General features: G+C 36.7%; 1 protein-coding gene across 4 annotated transcripts in view; it reads right to left on the minus strand.

The window, feature by feature from the left end:
- The window catches only part of LOC106155120 (uncharacterized), a 45,004-nt gene that overhangs the window by 4,811 nt on the left and 18,645 nt on the right, over positions 1-21,548 (minus strand). For all 4 annotated transcript variants that reach the window (XM_086995995.1, XM_013529795.2, XM_086995997.1 and 1 more), the window contains one exon: positions 83-373. In XM_086995995.1, the coding sequence (XP_086852121.1) occupies positions 83-373 (291 nt within the window). The remainder of the gene's footprint in view (positions 1-82; positions 374-21,548) is intronic.

Here is a 21,548-nt window from a genome sequence, read left to right on the forward strand (position 1 = left end):
AAAAAAGAAAAAGACTTTCTAAATTAATCAATTTTCATTCTCTTTACACTGAACAGAGATCAGTTGATTAGTTTGTACTTACTGGACCGTGTAAGGAATATCACGATCTCGCTACTATTACTCATCCCTGCTATGAACGCCGTCAGGCTAACTTCGTACTTGGTTCTTTCTAATAACCCGTTTATTCTCAACGCGCTGGTTGTTCCGTCTAGTTCTATCACAGTCCTGCTTTTAGATGTGCCCATGGCCGAGAAAGTTCTGTGACTGAGTTCGAGATACGTAACATTCCATGTGGAGGAGATGTTCCAAGCTATCGTGGCGGCTGTTGGCTCGATGTCAACCACTGTCAAATTGAGGGATATGTGTCCGATATCTGAAAAAAAATTATGCCATATATATATATATATATATATATAAAAGAAATTTACATTTTTGAGATATTGAAAATGGAATGTCATATGCGCTGAGAACACACCCCGAGACGAAAATGCAAACAACGATTGCCAGTAAGATCTCTGGAATGAAATGTTTAGATGTACTTATCGTTATTACGTTGGCGTCCGTAGGGAAAGCTTCCCAGTTATCTGAAATCACTCAAGAGGATACATATTAATGCGAAATTAGCATGTTTAGCTATTTAGGGCACATTCTGTAACGCAACTTTTGACGTGAAGGAAATTAAACAATTTATGGCTTCTGTCGTGTTTCAGAAACAAATAAAACCAATCAAAAGAAACCTATAAAACGCCCATCTTTAAAAAAAGTAAGTTGATAAACTGATTGAAAGACATGTAAGTAGCCAAAATAAAGTAGGAAAGGTAAAAAAATCAGGAACCAATTAAATTTATGAAGAACCAAAGAGGCCAATAATGTAGTTTATAGTTACTATCTATATATCTGTAATTTGTTTTTGTACACAGCATTAAGCAAGCCGTCCTTTCTATATATATAGTATTATAGTAATGTTTTCGTTTTACATAAATACCTTTTGACTGTTATTTCTTTGTGAGCTGAAACAGTTTGTTATAAATATCGGGCACTGTCTTAACAATAAAACCAAATTACTTCTATCTTATTCACACTATATACCTGTACGTAGCAGGTATGTCGGAGCTAGATTCACGCGTGGTGAGTTCCTCAACAAAAACGGTAATATATACTCATCTCTTCGTGTTTTTGGTTGTTATGACTTTTATACCCCAATAAACCGTACTCAAAAGCAATCAAAGTCACTGAAATGCTTTTATAGGCCTAACATCAAAATATTTATTACGGCAATGTGTGAATTGAACTAATTACAACTATTCATTAAGTAGTCTAAATTGTCTGTATGACCAGATATCTCAGGTAAGAATTGCTTCCCCGTGTGTTCCACGCAGTATTTTTCTAATATAACAGCCATGTTATCAAATACAGTGAGAGATGCTGTTTATTAGGGTGCATTTATCAGTTTAATGTTGCCAGTAGATAGAAACTGCCTGGGTTCTAGTACCCATGGAGTACTTCGATTGAGATATACGCTATCCAGTGGGGTTGCGTTGGCAACACCACAGCCAGAATGGTGAATAAATCGAAACAACTTCAGGCCGATATCAGATATAAAGCTCTATAGCTTGCGAACTTGTGATCCCAGTTAAGGAACAGTAATGGCTTATAGACAAGAAGGAATGAATTAATTCCAAGATGACAAGAATGTCGCAGGGATGAATCCGCTTAGCCGGGGGTTGTCTGTCTCGTTGCCTAGCAGCCTCTCCATGGTAACCATAGGCTGTGCTCTAGCAATCAACTCAGATTTAGTTTTTTATTCTCGTAAATCAAGATTGTCGACTGCTACAAAATGCAGACACAGAGAAATGTCACAAAATAATTGAAAAAGTTAGCAAATAGTTATGGGTATGTTTATGTTTATGCCAGATTATCTATTCTTCCTTAAATTTACTTAACGGATTTTCATAAATTTAAAAGTAAAAGAGGGGGGATTGAAAGGTATGGTCACGGTTACCATGGTTTCCAGGTGTCAAGAGACTCAACGCCTACGCTCTCACAAAAAAGGCAGTTAATGGCATAGCACACATAGTTGTGTTATCCAAAAATGTTTGGAGGTATGGTTATGAAAACAATGGCGTATCTTTACACGCAGAAAAAACGTTTCAACGCCGGCATGTTGGCAATATCGTGTTCTAATACCAGAAATAATTGCGTCACGTAAGTTTTTATTCTATTGCGCAAAAATACAGATTATGGCTGCTTAGCATTCCCATGTGAGAATTTAGCACCTGAAAAAATTGACCTTATTTCCACGACAGAAAATAATCAACCGCTGTAGTCCTAATAAAATATAAGGTTCAGATTTCCAGCAGAATCGATTGGAATCAGAGGAAAAAAACTTTGTGCTATGTTCACAAACAAAATGTCAAATGAATTTGATGCAGAATATCCACCTTCACATCAATGTTCTTCATCCAAAAGATTTGCACTTAATCTTCATGATATCAAATAGCAGGAAACAAGACTATAATTCGACCATGTATATTAATTGCATAATACCTTCACAATTTTCCAGAACAAATACTTCGCCATAGTGGATCGAATTTGTGCGTACAGAATTGGCCTACACAGATTCACCCGTTCATCCACCAACGCCGTAAATACTAATAGTATTAGTAATAGTTTTTTTTTCCTTAAATACGGTTACAACCCACGATATTTCTTTTTAAATTTTGAACAGAAAAGTGAGGCGTCACCTAATTAAGTCTTTCACGGTGCCGATACTCATGTACGCGTACGTACGTCTTGCTTATGACCATCGTAAGGTGATCAAAGAATGTGAATATCATTAAATAACACACACACCCACCCACATACGAACTCGGACACAAACACACATGCGTGTGTACATACACACACTCAAGCACGCCTGTGGTCGCATCTCAAACTATTTTATCTATTATCCAAAACACAGCGTGCATGTCGTGTGACACAACACCCTCAACAGTTACAAACGTGACATTAATGTCTACTGGTTAAGTACCCTAAAAACTACCCCGATATCAAAACGCACACCAGCCAGACCATACTCCTAGCAAACACAGAACGTTATTCTAACGATAACATAATGTTTATATTAACCAAAAACATTACGGTAACGTTATGGTAACGTTAGAAAACGCTCTGTGTTTGTTGGACTTGGATTATACTTGCGTGTTACAGTTTCAAGCGACAACTACAGTACGACACCAATGTGTCTCCCTGCCGATCCAAACCAGTTCAATGACCTTCCATGCAGTTGACTTTTAAAAAACACAAAGTCAAATTCACTTTCACTAATTCCAGTCCATATGCCTTCAATCTGTCTCCAAGTGCGATGAACACAATTCTGCCAAATGCGAGCACTTCGATGATTTGAAAGTCTCTGCGTGTAAAAGATACGGTGATCCTCAAAACTGTGGGAACACCATAACCACTGGTTGTAATTGTGAAGACGCTATTGCGGTCTTATCACGTATTCGTTAAAACTGATACAAATACTTATGAGAGACCCTGTTTGTTCAGTCATGTGTTTATGCAAAGGCTATTTGAAAAGGCTCTTTAGACCAAGAGTATGGTCATTTTTCTCATTACATGTCGGCACTTGTCTACAAGAAAATGATAAATGGAATGCATTTGGTAAACTCTGTACGTAGAAGTTAATCTGAACCTATTGGTGGATGGCAACGTGATTATTGGTTTAAGAAACACAGTTAAAGCCTCAGTGCGTTTCTCGGCACGTTTATATTTAATAACACTGTGAGGATCGTCACGATTTGAATCTGGAAACACGACGCAAAGTTTGAACACAATGAGATTAATTGTCGATGTTCTTTAGTGTTACGCTGCATTCTTTTTAAAGGTATTAGAATAAGGCCCAAGGAAACACGATTTTAACCTTACGGGTGCATGTCCACGGAATAAAATGTACTGCTTAGCTTGTTAAAAAAACCCATTAACTAACTGATTGAGGTACACCTGTTCACTAAAACAATCAAAGGGAAAACAACCGGTCGTTTTGCTCACAAAATCGATTTTCTCGGGGTAAAGGATGTTATTTCCATACTTACCAATGGTTGGTGAATCCATTCCGACATTCAAAGTTAGTCCATGTTTTTTTTCCTTATTTTCTTTTGTAATTACCTCTTAAGAGATTATTAGGGAGTTATAGCCATCTGTGAGGGACCACGTGGTCTGATGGCAAGCACAGATTCTTGAATAATTACCATAACCGACATTTTGCTGGTAAAATGGAATTTGTTATATCTTTATGAGTTTGTTTACAGTATTTTTATTGTGAAATATAAATCTCATGCAAACAGTTGTTATCCCTTTTATTGTGAATGGTTATATAATCGTTGAATGGCGTTCATTGTTATGCAGCCAGGTTTTATTATGACGTGACCTGTGAAGCACTTGAAACCGTGTTATCTTTTATTTTACGTTCAGTCATGCGCTTCCGTGTTGGCAGAAGATAAAATAAAAAGATAAAATGCCAGTGATTTATTGTTTTCCTTTTCAATTCAAACAGTGTGTTTCAGAGATACGCGTATCGTGTGCTCTTTATTCGCTCTTGGTATTGTGCATGTTCACAACAGTCTCATCTACATAACGTCATTTCGTAATTATTGTGAAATCATATATGACGTCACATATTTGCCATGGCAATATCGTTTTCCTCTCTGTATGTGTGCTTGCATCTTCAGAATAAGAAAGTCACATATGTATATGTATGACTGTGCTATGGACGTTATTAACAGTGTACATTCAAGTCGATCATACAAATTAATACTAGTACAGAAGCGCCACAAGATAAATTAGAAAAAGGATAACTAAGTTTTCAATTTGTGGAGTGTGGTTAATGGTTGAGATATGGCGATAGCATGGAAGAAACAACTTTGATAAATCATTCATGAAGAGAAGGTCTACTGCCTCGGATGTCAATTTCGAAGAAACACCTCCGCTGAGTTGTGCTTCTAGGGGTCTGACATTTTAAGGTAACACTTACAGAAATCGGCGCTTAATCTCACGGGAATCTAAGAAAATATGGCATATTGCTAAATGGATTTTATTTTGACGTGTCCTTTTGATAAGTTTCAATCAGGATAGGAGGAAGTAGTCAACAATTCTCCAAGGGGTGAAGAAAAGTCAAATAAATCAGATTATATTTCGTTGATATAAAGCTAAATACTTCATGGTATAGAGCAAACATTCGTTACGATTGAAACAGCTTGTATTAATTTTGCTGTTTCATTTTCATGGAAAGATCGGGGTGATCATTTTGTAGTAAAGGGGGGCGTATGAGAAATTTCTGAAGGGAAATTTATTTATTTATTTGCCAGTTTGTATATTGACTGATTACGATTTACACAGCACAAGTACCGGTATCAATAAGAGTGCGAATAGAATGTGTTGATCGGGATAAAATGCTACGTTTCAAAGCAAAACGTGAAAATTAATTTCGAGTACTGATCATACTAAATAATTAAAACACCGATTCGACTTTGCAACCTACGCCAACGATTTTCAAGATAGAAATGATGTCTGGGACTCAGTGAGCTGGTCACGCCTGACCATTGCTTTTATTATTTCCTAAGTCAAGTATTAGATTTATTTTTTTTCTTTAACTTCTTATGTGATATCGGTGTGATATCACAATGCTGGATGAAACAGAATATTCACCCTGTTGTTTAGAAACAAACTCTGGTTGGAACTCAAACAATCGTCCATTCTTGACACACAATGCCATTTAAGCATTTTTATTGAACGATTTTTTTTCACTTCGAAAACACACATTTCCTTTATCATTGCCTACTTCCTACTTGAAGCAATCTTAATGTTTTAATGGTACTCAAGCTTTAAAAAATGCTGCTGTATGACGTCAAAAGTTAATGCCCAGGAAGCAACAAGCTGATTTGAGCCATGGACTATGCAAAAGCACACGGCGACACGCACGGGCGTGTATATTTAGATGGTTTTATCTTAAAAGAAGATGCTCGCTCAAGGACTGTCCTGATATACGCGTCATCGTTAATGGAAAGATAGACCCTAAATACTCCACATGCTCAGTGATTTAAAACACATTTTATTCAAATGTGCATGCGTGTGCTAGGTTTCTGAAACGCAAATGAAACATACTAAAGTTCTGTATTCGTTTTCTGCGAGTTGCCTATAGATTCAATGTCCGTTACTTTTACCAGAAAGTTTCACAGTTTACGTGATATCATAATGGATTATTTGATGGCCATTGTTCGTTGAACCACATCAGTTGTTGTGCCAATACTCTCTGAAAGCAATCTAGGTAGAAATATTGCCTCTGCTTCCAAATGATCACGTTATATATAATGAGATTTTTCGTGTCTGACTACTAACCTACTGGGTATGGGTGATGGACGCAAACGAGGAGCCAGTGCGCTTTTCGGAAGGCTATGCGAGCGTGGTCGATAGGATCTTCATCAGCTATATAAGGTGTTCATCAGCCTATTAGAACGGCGGAATTGAAGGAGGTATTCTGACAAATTACCAGAAGGATTCAAGACGGGGGAATATTGCATTTGAAAACTTATGACACTTTAGCAACTTTATGAGAGTTTACAAGGGTTTACGTTTTTTATCGTATGATTATTTTAACAAAACGGTCGACTGGAAACCATAGATTGAACTTATTTATTATTAATATAATTTTTGCTTCTACGTCTTTGCCAAAAGAAATTGTTACCTTTAAACATTTATTGACCGGTGGGGTTTCCGTTAAGTATCTACAGAGCGATGCCATCATTTCCAGTCACTGGGTACCAACCCTAAACCTAGCGTTTTGATCTCCCTCACTGTACTTCCACGTTCAAAATCCAATATAGTATATGTAAAAGCTATTAATGCGATAGTAGAACCAACACAAAATAACTGAAACAATATATCTAATCTTGCAGCTTTTCTGAGAGGTTTTTAACGGCTGAATCATATATTTCAATTAACGGAATCAGGTGTCAAGGGCCCTCATAGGTTATAAGCATGCAGTAATGTTGTCCAAATAGGACGCGCTGGTTTTCAATAAAATCCCACTTAAAACGCACACACTATCACATGCTATGCAGAAAAATGAAAAAAAAAATTCAAAGAGACGATTGTCAAAGCAAAACAAATGGATAAATGCCAATTTCCTTCAGTCTAGTTGCAAATTGAATTCTGACAAACTCTGCGCGAACATTACTTTTCATTTGCCTTCATAAAGAAATTAATAATAATTCGTGCCACAATTAAGGGTCTTGCACAACACTCAACTGCACCTAAGCCTTGGTAATTAATCGAGATTTATTGATCTTGCCCCAGTGTTTTGGTGTTTATGATCATTTGCTGGCAAATGCATTTATTGCTTATGTTGTCTTGAAGGATAAAAGGAGCCACGTGAACACTTTATTTCTTAATTGCCTTGTGTTAAATGTCTGTTCATCGGACAAATACATCATACACGCACTAATACACAAAGAGAGAGAGAGAGAGAGAGAGAGAGATAGAGAGAGAGAGAGAGGTGGAGGTTTGATTCACCAAGCAGTTACATGCAATTGCACGTTCAAACAACATTTTTCGAAATTGAGAAAATGATGTAAGTTGCACAAAGCAATACATGTACCATCCGGCATTGTCACTTCCAAATGGGATCATAGTGCAAGACGCCAGTACCTTCATTTTACACCGAAAAACGATGACTTGGACTCCTACAATAAATCAATCGTAGACCCCATTTCCAGAGATTAGATCGATCTACTTTAGATCGCCCTAACTCCCTGGGGATTCACGCTAAATAGCGAATAACGAAAGTTAATTACCCTCTTACAGCTTGTAGTAGGCGGGACGGACATTTAAGCCGGATTATCTGACAGTAATCAAGTGAGACTCCCCGCGGAGATAGATCGATCTAAAAGCTCTGGGAATACAGCCGTAGTCTTGTACCTCATTCTGGGACAACTCCTAAGAGACCTGGTACAAATCAAAACATTCTTCGAGACCAGATGTTTCCTACCAGAATAACAATGCAGATCTCATTACTTTACATTCATTAAATAGACTTTACCATATACGTAGCAACGCCTGTCACCTCTAATAACAAATCAAATAAGACGGAAGGTCATTGCAAAGAGAAAGAAGTGCAGTTCAATTCAACAGCCATCCGTAATTTTTTAAGTATGTTCCCTATGTATGTGGGTGTAGGATCGAAGAATGTTTGTTGTGAGACAGGTATATAAATACATACTTTCTACCAAGTAAACCAAATGCTATAATGAAAAGAAACATCACAATTTTCACTACTAGCCAAACCAACAAGGAACCCAATATTCTTCTATATGGCCTACAGTGAATATGTGGTGCGGTTGCGATATTCATGAAAAATTTGTAGAGGCCATTGTGAACAGTGAAACTGCATGCGGTGACATCCATTTTACATCAGTCTATATGTCAGTGAACATATCTGTAAAAACTGACGGCACAGTTATGGATAAGGAGTTATCTGCTATAATAAGAAAGGCAAACGAGATTCTGAGAAGATTACGCAACAAAATACTTAAACTCCATGATGTTACCATGGCACAAACTTAAAGTGTGCGAGATTATTCCTACTTAACAGTGACATCATAGACTTCCGGTGACAAAATAGCTGGGGCATTGTTAGTCCAGAATTGGACTACATGTGGACTGCATACTAGCTATATATGAGGACTCTCAAACGCCAGTAGCTGGCTAAAATGTGTAAAGTCTTCCTCGAACCAAAGGACTACCATTTATGTAAAAATTAATTAGTGAAAAAAACATTTCAAAGTCCGATTTCCCCTTAATATATACAAGCACGGGTTACGAGCAATTTATCAGAACAGTTTTTTTACTTGTGTTATTCTTTATTTTTTATTATCTCTAAGGACAATAACGCTATTTCACCCAACCAAACACTTTGATTCGAGGCGATGTCACCCGCTGCGCCAAATGACCTCTAGAAAATATGAACTATCAGACCCTAACCGATCATATTAATAAAACTAGTCAAGATGGCGTCATTCGCTGACCTACGCCTAGCATTTACAACGCGAAGTCAATCGTTAAGCAAGTACTTGATTTTCTAAACTGAAATTAACGTCCCAAAGATTCCCTACTTCCGGCTTGTGTGTTCTGTTAACCATTCACACTAGATCTTTTGTTGGATGTTCTTAATCGCTTTTGAGAGTATCAACGTGCAATTTACTGAACTTTGCATTTATCGTGGTATGAATTGAGCAGCCAAAGCTTGTAATCGTAAAGTTAACGCACGATTTTTTTTCAGGACCTAGGTATTCCGACAAGCTCTTAGGCAGAGGCAGTCCAGATCGCGAACATTCAGAGTGCACATCGCGGGTTAATGATTTATCAGCAGTCCTGAGTGTAAAGCACACATTAATAACCTGAACAAGAAGAGTTACGCGACAGAGCAATAACTGCGGCGTAACAATAATAACCTACACAAACACGTACAAGTGGTTTGTCGAAGCTGAAAATCCATTTAATTTTACCTTGCCACGACATTTGTTTCTAGTTGAATTAGAATGAAGATATCACATCCGAATTTTGGCTTATGTTGTACGATGTGCTTGTTTAAAACCTTGCACCATCTAGAACCAAAACGACACACTGTTCTAGATCTAGACCTTTGCTTCATTTGATTTTGTATACAAATTTAATTTTGAGTTTATTTGTGCATCCATAAGGCATGCTGTACCCTACGGATGACACTAGTTTCAATGGGTTATTGTTACTGCAGGAGAAACACGCATTTCCAGATATAGAAAACGTCAAGCATAGTTTGATAACACATTGTTGCAACTCATTACAACGTTATTGAAAATCAAGTCGTAAAATCCAATTACAGGTGCCTTTCATTATTAATCCATTGTTATCTCATAGGTTGCACTTCATCTTTAGAGCGAGAAAGCAATCAGTGTTGAACAAGGGGACGTATCGGGGGATTATATCATCCTAACGACGTAAAATAGAATCAGATTAGTTGCTATTAATACCCGGAAAATTAACACATTCACCCGTGCTAATACCTCTGGCAGTTGAGTTAATTGGAAGCTATTATTGACAGGCCAGAGCGACAGACTTTGCAACGACTCGCTCCACCTCCGTGTAGAACGCTGAGGCTTCCTTTCAAACATTCCCAGACAATTGTGCGCCAGTCCGTCAATCAACGGCGGAAATGCCACAAATTATTGAAAAATGTAATTTCTTTTACGCATTAGCGGTTTTCCGAAATGCAAAAACAACTAAAATTGATTTTGTGTCAAACTTTTATATTTTGAAAAGAGGCCAAGGAAACGCAAACAGCAATTAATTCGAGTCAATAGCAGAATTCCAAGGCGAAGTCATTGATTCATATTGGTTTGAAGAAAATTACACTCGCTTGTCGTATTCTTGGGGTATCTAACAAATCCCTAGAACTCCAAGTTTTATTACAAACCATCACCTTATCATTTTAAGCACATAGTCTTTAAAAAAAAGCAGGGAATGATATCTTCCAAATCATTTGGGGCTAGTTAAAACAGATCAATATTCTGCTTGGAGACGGCGAATGCTATTATATCATTATATCACCGTATCAATCACGGAAAACAATTAATGATTTGACGGCAATTCCTTTGCGATTATCAAGTGAGCCAATCTGCGTAACAATCACAATGATTGGACATTATGTTGATTGACATATTTTCGTGGGTGGGCTAAAAGATTGACTGTGAATAATATTATGTTCAGACCAATTTTTTAAACAATTAACTTTCCATAAATCGTGATCATCTCACTTTGTAAAATGTTGGGAATATACATTAATTCCGTTGCAAATCAAATATATATATCCATGGACTGTATATCGACAATGAAAAAAAAATTACGTCATAAATAATAGTGCTTCTTTCTTTAGCAGATCTTTTAAAAGATACTCCAACCAAATAGTGATAGACATTAATATATTACTTGCAGATGCCGTGATAGCAATGTAATGTCATGTTTTTATCGATACCAATCTGTGCATCATTGTATCATAATTACATTGTATCGATCATGTAATAACAGTCGTTTCACTTGCCTACAATTCTTGAAGGCTTCCTAACACCGAGAACAATAAGGATTGATGAGTCTGTTTGGTTGGGTACTTAAGGTTTCCATATATATATATATATATATATATATATATATATATATATATATATATATATATATATATATATATACCATTATTTCCTATTGTGGTATATATTTCCTTCAAATTTTCGTGTCCATATTTCGGAAGATGGGATTGAAAATTCTATTCCTTTATTTCATATAAAACCCAAGCAGAGAAGTTTTTAATTCATCTATTTTATGGAATAAATCTCAGTTCTTTCTTTTTTGAATTGTAAACATTCCACGGTCCTATGAACGATTTGTTAACCCATGAAAGTCATGACATTAACCTTCTCTTTAGCGGAGATAATCTAGTAGAATGGTGTCAAACTAAGGAAACTTATGCTCATGATCTCAACGGTCTTTAACATACCAATACCTGAATGGTAAGTGTGGTTTTAAAAAAGCAAGACAATACGAGCTACGTTGAATTACACCTGCATTTTGCAATGTTTTTAATATTTGCATTTACAAACTGTCATGTTGTTAGTAACGAATCTACTTATATTGATAAAATTTAAACCCGTCTAAACCATTTATTTTCATTCATAAGTTTAAGTTGCCCTTTGGTTCGTTAGACCCAATTTTACGTTAAATGATATTTGTTCTTGCCCGCCGTTCGTGAGAAGTGTTCCCATTCTCTGACAGTAGTTGCCATACAACTTTTCAGACAAATGTGAAACGGTTTCGGGCCAAGGTACACAAGGTTTGGTAAACCTTGGGGTCGATTATCGAGACCCCCCCACCACCACCACCACCACCTGCAGCTGATGGTCAAGGTCAAACCAAACCCATGTCCATCGTTTAACCTATTTAACCAATATGTCACCTATGCCTTAACTGACGCTAATGTAAATAAAAAAGACTTGAATTTTCCTCAACTTACAGTCACACGTTAAACAATATTAACTCTCAAACGTCTTAATTTTGACAATAAAGTAAATAAGATGATTCGACTTTACATCAACTTATTGTCAGATGTCCAACACTGCCAGCTCTAAAAAGTCTCCAATCTGACAAAAATGAATAAGACAAATTGGATTTACTTCAACTTATTGTTAGGCGTCCAATATTTTCAGCTCTCAAAAGTCATAAATGTGAAAATAAAGTAAATAAATTCATTTGAATTTACCTCAACTTACAGACGGACGTCCTACACTGCCCTCTCTCAAAAGTCATAAATGTGACAAAAAAGTGAATGAAATGGCTTGAATTTACCTCAACTTATACTCAGCCGTCCAACATTGTCAGCTCTCAAAATAAAATCCCCGTTGGAAGAAGATGAAGCAAAGTCGTAAACGCTTATGAACATTCAATGTTGATGAGGCCAGGAAAACATAACATAGAGTCTATGGCGCTGTCTGTCACTTACGGCTAATTCCACCCTGGCGTGGTTTATATTTTCTCATAGCTTAATGACGATCGATATTCTGAAACAACCACTGTGTATTAATATGCGGCTTTCCGTATTTTTCCGCCTATTAACTGTTGCACAAATCCCATGTTAAGATCATCGCTTTGATGTTTAAAGCTAATCATGTCTGTCTGCCATTCTCTTACGCGTGTTTGAGACATCAGCGAGACTCTTACAGTAAGATTGAGTTGCAGTCACACCTAATATAATGTTGATCGAGCAGCGAGCAGGACATACAGCGTTTTATTTACCTTTACGTCGTGTAATGTTGGGGTACATACATGTATACCGGGCCAACATGTACCGTTATTATATCTGAGCTTGAATTTGAGTTTGAGCCCATTTTTTGGAATGTCTCAGACAACACAAAGCTAGGAGGTGATTTCACTGGTGCTAAAGTTTGCTATGTTAGGAGAAAACTGGCCGACTGCCTTAAATTACACGTGTTCTGCCTGTTGGCGAATACGCATTGGATCAAATTACGTCTGATAAGCTTTACACGAACCAACTGTATTCATCCAATGTATTTTTCTCGATTTATGTCGCAATCACCATTAACCAAAATATCTGATATATATTGGAACCGACACAGTATTCATACAACCAATGATGATATTGGAAATGTTGCATGGCGCCGACCGGCTCAAATCCTGAACCACTGTTGGCTTCAAAGGGCAATTGCCATTCGTCTGAACTAATTGCTGATCGCAAATTGCGCTCTAAAGACAAGGATTGATAACGGTGAGGTGACAGAACTATTTAACCAAGTAGAAAGTTATTTTATTCCATTCAGATTTGATAACAAGATACCAATGGCCCAATACTGGTTCCAAACCGACATACGGCTAATAAATCGGTCAATTAATCTTTCTGGCGTGCATGGAAAAGTGGTTTTCGACAGAGTCCGATGAAAAATCGGTTTTCAGAATCAATTACGCAACTCACCAACCCCATCAGTCACGTAACTGTGATACCGTTACCAAGCTTTACGTTCGCTTTGAAGCGGTCTAAAATGCACGCAATGTCTTTGAGTACAATGCCCACTAAATCCAGCCATGGTTCCCAATGACTGATATGTGATCATCCATTCTGAAGATTATCGAGCTCAACGGTCGATTAGACGTCAATGTGTGTTGTTCTTGTGATGTGCACTTACGGGTTGACATTTCCCATTAACTGACAAAAAAGTTGCGGACGTGAAGGCTCGGAGTGATTAATGGGACTTTTTGTTGTCCCGGGAACCGGAGAATAAAGTCCATCCTTTTTTATCAAAAACGCCTGTTAATGGCTTTATCCCTCGTTTTAATGCGCCACTTCAAAAAACCTTTAATTCGTCCATTTCTCTACACGCCAATATATTTAATTACCTGATATCCAAATAACCAACATTTATGCTTCTCTGAAATTCAATTCGTAGCATAAGCTGCGCGATAAATCGTAAAATGAGTAGGCCTATATCTTCAAAGGCGCATCTGTATGTTAAGTTTGTCGCATGTAAAAACTTTTACTTTTACTGCCATCACATCTGCAGATGGACAAAAATGCAAACTGCTTGCATCCATATAATCCCAAATGACTTCATAATTGCGAGTGTTTTAATTTGCTGGTGAACACAATCAGAATACACTACCAGGTACATTGATATTGCGTGACGGACGTTCTATGTAATTTATCAGTCTTAAAAAGCACAACCAGTTTACGAACACGTTTCTCTCCTGCTACAATTCGTGCTTTCAGCTACATTATGCAATTTTTCCACTGATAAGCGTTGTCATGTGAAAACTTGTTTTGAACTCACATAATTAGGTAAACGAAATATAAATGGTATACATACATCGTTTTTAAAGTTTTCAAGGAAGATCAGTACGGAGTTATACACAGCTTTTACATGAACCAAAACACGTTAGGTCCATCATCAACATCATCACCACCATTATTATTATTATTATTATTATTATTATTATTATTATTATTATAACTATTATTATTATTTTATGTGTCCGAGCAGCAATGGCATAACATACAGTATATCTTAGGTGTCAGTAGTTAATGGCATTTCTGAGCCGAGAAAAAAAACCTTAATCCACTGATTGCATGTCACTGCATCCATACAGCATAGCGTGAAGTGGTAATAAATTTTCAGTTCATTTAAAGAAGAAATTATTGATAGGGAGAAGACCTTTATGACTTAACCTTGTTGTTTGGATTGAGGAAATGAGGTTCTTTGGCACTGTGTCACACGTTTGAAGTGCAATTTGGCCAATTTGTTGCTTGATGATTTATTCTATTTTCGACATCAAACATTATATCTAGTTCTCCATCTTGATAGCACCGTGGCTGATGGAAGGATGGAACGATCGAGCGATTTCAAATTGACGATAAAGGCTTAGGCTTCTTTTCACATCGAGGATTATAATTTGTTACTTTTTATTTCAGAACAGTCTCCACTCTTTGAGAGTTCCAGCACAGCAAATGAATCAACTTAACTAAATGGCCGAAGCGAATTTTTTGTGGACATCTTGCGAAAGGACGTAAAACCAACCACCTTTAGTACAGTTTACATCTTAGCCATAAGAGATACACATCGTATCCCGTAAAGATACACTCCATGAGATTTATATGCCAAAATGGATTTTCCAGGGAAAATAAACAATTTTCACGTACTCACGAATCATTTATCTATCCCTCGCTGCACTTGGATTTGACCTTTGGTAAAATTCAAGGTTGATTTTAGTTTAAAATAACTGGCCATGCAGTCATTGTCAAAGTGACCATTTTCCTGTAAGCTCTATTGGAAAATAACAACATCGGGTACGCTCCAGAAAATATACTAAAGGGGGTTAGATAATTTTAAGGTGTATGTCAGGTTTTATAAGAAGCTGTGACTGGCAAAATTGAGCATTTTGGGGATTTTCAAACCCCTGGAATGCGCCTTTAAGTATACCGCTTGACGTGAAAGGGGGCTAAGCTAATAAACTTGAAAATCAATAAAAGAATGGATGGATAGATGAAAAAGGGATGAATAAAAAGGACGAGATGACAGGAAAATGAAACCGATAATGAAATACGTGACTCGTGGGTGTGAAAGTCATAAAACCTCGAATTAAATGAAACACCAATTCGTCTCCCTCAGTCCCAGATTATTCCGCTGATACCGAGCTTACGTTATTCTGATCCCAGGGACATATTTTATTATATTATCAATTCCGGAAATGTTATGTCATGTCTTGGTAAATCAAATAACACTGCCGCTAATGTAGATGAAATTATATCACCGTCCTTTAAAATTATATCGCCCCATGTTGAACAACTGAACAAATGTAATTTGTCGTGCTCTTGACATTTTCTATTTTATATGTGATATATCTTATTTTATATTCTACTTTAATCAACAAAGAATACATGCTTTTGGCAAGAGCATAAAATCAATACAGTATACAGCGTTAATCGTGCGTGAGTTGCTCGTTTATTTTGAAGGCATTAATTGTGTTTGTCAGTACTCGGTGGTGACCTGATTTCATCGCTAAATGTACGAGTTTGTTCACAAATTTTGGTTCTTCGCAAACAGAAGCAAATTAAGTAACAAAAATCGGTTCTTTTTCGCATCTGTCCCATTTCCAGTGGTCTCAGTTATAGAAATCACCAACACTGTAACACGTTAAATTTAGGAGTCAAAATAGAGCATGGATGTCGAAAAACGCATTGTATAACACATGGAACCGCATGCTGTCCCTTTCATTAACGAAGAAAAATGAACTGACACGCCTTGGTTACGAAAATCCATTGCAATCAGTGCCGGTGGTTGATTGCTTTATAACGTCGCCTAATTTTAGAATAGTAGCATATTGTTCTTATAGGCCTACAGATACCAATCGCTAATACGGTACTTGCAATACTGCTTATTCATATATTGTTGAATTCTATTACTGATAGTACAGTATAATGCAATCAACGCAACTCTGCGACGTTGCAGTCTTTTTAGACATCCAGAATTAATTAATACCCTCCTCAGTTACCTCACTCAGCCAGCCTTTCTCTCGCCAACATCATTGTTATCAACACAAACAGCAACATCACCGATGTCTTTTTCAACAGCATCAGCATTAAATTCCAACACCATCTTTATCATGTCCTTAATCATCAACAAAAGCATCAACAAGCACAGCGTCATATACAAAATGAACTTCGTCAAAAAAAAAAATCAAAATTATCATCATCATCATCATTATAATCATCAAATCCATGGTCATCATTATAACTATCAACGACACCATTATCATCAACATCATTAACGCCATATATCTGATTACATTATGGTTGAAATGAACGACTCTGGTTTATTGCTTGACAACATGCAATAAACACATACAGAGTCCATGACAACACTCTTATCTAGTCTCGGTCTCAAACCTAAACCGGTTTGAAGAGTGGGAATGGTTCTTTTGCACATTTATCAATTGGTAAGTTGCTCTGCCATAATCATCATCATGATCATTAAGCGCTAATTTGATTCCTTATCACGATTTAAATGAACGATCGAAAAGGCCATGTAATTGATAATAAATCTCTCAGGACCCAATGCTCTTTAATTCACCAAAGATCACACAGTCCAAATCAATAGAATGTGCGGTTAAGTGTTTCTTTTGTATTGCGGAAAAACAGTTTCCATTCGTGCGTACCGCATCAACTTGCTGTATGACTGCGGTTTCTAGTTTGAAGTGCTGTGGTTTTAAGGTTCCAAGATCAATTGTTTTTGACACTCCTGTTTGTACGAGTCTAAAATTGTGTGATTTCAAGGTCTGCTAAGTAGGAACATGTAGCTATTGAAGACTTATCAAATAAGATTATTTATTAGTAAGGCAAACGCTATTGAAGAATCCTTCAAAACGTTCTTCCTGAAGTGGTTTTGAATAAAATGATTGCAATATATATATATGAAAGTCAAACTCACGTTTTTCTTAGAGACAAAATTACGCACTCTCAAAGTTCGATGTTTCCCGGCAAGCACCAGCGATTACTGTAGACTAGATATTTCTTCATGATGTCAAAACGCAAGTAAATCAAAACGCACACATCAAACGATAAAAATGCCTACTTTGTAACTGCCATGACAGCACTGGATGATGGCCATCAATCAATGTAAATAAATAAATAAATAAATATACCTTAACATTATACTGCAACTGCAAGATGTACGTTTAAAACACTATATATTGGAATCGCGTAATTAATATAGAATGTGTATCTAATTTTTAGGTTTGACTGACAGTACAGGTATATTTGGTGGTGTTTCATAAACAAGATGCAAAGGTGTATAATGTTGTATAATGTGGATACACAAGCGGGAACGCGGATCGCACATTAGGATTGTGTAGTAAATTATGCGACGTTTGAAGTCGAACGTTTGTTTGTACAGGTGTGATGTTCGCTAAATAATAAGCCCACGTTTTACAAGATTCCATGTAAGACATAACATAAACTTCAGCGTCCATAACTAATATTTACAGATTACTGACTTTGGCAAAACGTGACTGCTGTGCGTTATGATGTAGGTAATGGGCAAGTTTGTTTGCACAGTGGACAATGAATACTTTTTACAGTTGCGGCTGCCTGATTTCCAAGATCAGCGCTTCCAAGGTATAATGTTTATTATTCCCGGCAAAGCGTTTTGACGGCCATGTCCTATAAGCCAATATTAATATCACTCTCCTATAAGTAATGTTATTTTCAAAAATCAATGGGAAGAGAGAAAGGGAAGCAAGTGGCATTATAACTTCCTTTTCCTAAATTCACGGATGTACGTCAAAATGTTACGAAAGCCTCTTTTTCTTATGATATCAAACAAAAACACGCTTGCTGTCTTGCACACTGCCAACAAATGCGATGTCATGGCTTTACAGGTAAGGTGTTCTTAACTTTGCCCATACGTTGATTCTCAAAAAGAGACACATAACAAAATGATCAAGAGGAGCAACATATTTTCTCTGTATAATGCATGGGACATTTGATATGTTTTAACAAATGTCAGAATCTATGATATAACTCTAGTTGATAAAAATCTGTTAAAAAAGCTGATGCATATACGTGTTATATTCTTTGTTTTTCTGTATTTTTCTTCCCTTAAATTTAAGTTTAAAAAAACATGATAAGCTGTTTCACGTATCTACTTATATCTAGGTTTGTACTAATTGTAATTGTTCTATACTTTTCTCTAACCATAAAAATGGAAAAATTCTCACGGATGCCACTGAGCTGAGAACTGACGCTGTAGTGATGACCTTTGAAGTTGGGGACGCTTTACATGAAATACAAAGTAATGACGTTAAGGCAATGTAAATAATTAACAGGATGCTATGACAGGACAATATAATGCAAGAAATTAGGTATTCTGACAGGACAAGTTAAAGACTGAAGAGATGTGGCATTTATAATAAAGGAAGAATGGCAAGATACCTCTCAATGGGAATGAAGGATTCCATTGTGTTTTCCAATGTGAATGTATCTCTCTCTCTCTCTCTCTCTCTCTCTCTCTCTCTCTCTCTCTGTGTGTGTGTGTGTGTGTGTGTGTGTGTGTGTGTGTGAAAGAGAGAGAGAGTCGTATAATGCATTAGCGTAAAAAAGCTCAAAAATGTCAATATTGATTATTCTAATGTAATTCAACCCCATGTTTGTGAGAATGGAGGAAATAACAGTGAATACATTCCGTGATGGCTGTTGTTGCCTTGTTTGTCATTATACCAATAAATCAAAAATTTATAATATTGATTGTTGATAAAACTGCCTGCTTACCCTGTAAATCAATATGAAAATTCTATCACTCGTATGTTTCCAGTAATTGGTGTAAAGTGAAAATGTATATCACCTTTATCATTGGTGTTTTTACTTTGCAGCAATGAGCCATATTCAATCCGCATCGCGCTTACTTAAGCCCCTGATGCAACTTGGCTTGGCCATTACTTGTAGAACGAATAGTGCCCACCCCCATCTTGCAAATTTGGGGCTTGACACTTTTTGACAGTCAAGATCAAGTTGGTACATCAGTGTTGATGAACGTAAATTTTTCACCTTTTTCTTTTATAACGTGTTTTTGAGAGTCGTCACAAGTGCGGTGTAACAGGAGCTAAAGGGAGTCTATTCAAAGTGCGTGTGTGCGCGCGCGCGCGTGTGTGTGTGTGTACGTATATGTGTGTATGTACGCGCGCGCGTGTGTGTGCGTGTGTGTGTTTGGAGGGGAGTGGTAACCATACAGAAAAAAATAGCTACGGTTCTGTGTCCATTATTGACGTGGTTGAAAATGGTGAAAAGGGGGTTAATTATATATATACTAGTAAGTCCTTCCGGTACTTTGCCAATACTCATAAATATAGAGTCCATTTCTTACTTTTTAAATTCGCTGATCCAAGATGCCAAATCACACCCTCTCTCTTTATGGCACGTAAAATGCGCAGTCATTCTAGATCTCCTAGCAACTGCAAACAAAGGTAATGTCACAGGGTACATTTGCAGTAACTTTCTTATTCATGATCACCCTTTCTCTCATATAACCTTCCATTCACTCACCCCTACGGGGGGCTCCAAGCTTTTGTCCTCACGGAAAAGGGGTCGTTAAAAAACCAATTTCCTGAGCTACTTCGCCCTATTAACACATATGAACATCACATAATAAACACTGGCTGGCAATTGCCGGCCATTCTTCCACCATGATCAGCTTCAATCTCATTAGGCAAATGGGCATTTCATGCCAAATAAGATTAGTTGGATGGGGACATTTTTTCCTCCAGTTATACCGGTTATTATTTGGCGGCTTTCTTCTAGTAATTATAAAACAGCATCTTTCGAGATAGTCTAAAAAGAGGCCGATGGTAGAACGCGCTTGAAATAATAGGTGATTAGAAAAAGGGAAAGAATCCGCGTGGGGTGGGCTGAGCTTTTCAGCACTAAGGTTAAAGCACCATGTGACGGGGATAAACACAAAAGTGACAAACAAAACATGGCAGTTTCGTACTGTTGTGAAATAGACGTGTATATTTTAAAATAATGTGTCCTAGCACGTAAATTTTCATGTACCGTCCTTTCTTTTATTATATTTATTCATTTATTTATACTTTAATAATAATAATAATAATAATAATAATAATAATAATAATAATAATTTATATAAAACTCGCAAAATTTCATTTTAATATTGATGGGCTTTTCAAGCCGGGAGTCTTTTTATTTGTCATTTATTTGTTTATCTATTTATTTTTCAATGTATCTATTTCTGCGACGGGTTAATATGGCATTACGTGCTTCTAAACCTATCAACATTTTCAGCGTTTGATAATTAATAGATATACATCGTGCATCATACTGAAATAGCTCATGTCGTATTTAGTTTGAATTATGGTAAGTGGTTTGTAAAACAATGATAAATCTGCTATACACTTAGACAGTTATCAAACAACTAAATCTAACCTATATATCCATACTTAGATTCTCAACGTAACAAAACTTATTCTACTGTAATAAATCTCATTCCATCGTATTTTGGCCATGTTACACATCCACAGTATACTCGTTGGCGCAAATATTGGAAAATGACTGGTACCGAAATAAATAAATAAATAAATAAATAAATAAATAAATAAATAAATAAATAAAAACTACATTAAATAATATGACAAATATTTCATCACAGTGCTCTCTCGGTTGCCAGTGACATTATATTGTATATTCCCATCCACTGCCTACTTTACCCAGTTGCTTCAGGTAGGTAATTGGAAATCTGTTTAGAAGTAACTGGGTCTTAATTTGCAGCTGTGATGGTAAAGATATTACTTCACCGCATATTGTTTGCGCCAGCTGTTTTTGCTTTGTGTAAATTCCCCTTGGGGAATGGGATCCACCGACGCATAATGATGAAAAAACAAAAAAGCTGGGG

The sequence above is a fragment of the Lingula anatina genome, chromosome 9, assembly GCF_051362555.1.
Source record: "Lingula anatina isolate TDL-2025a chromosome 9, LinAna3.0, whole genome shotgun sequence".
Lineage (NCBI taxonomy): Eukaryota > Metazoa > Brachiopoda > Lingulata > Lingulida > Lingulidae > Lingula > Lingula anatina.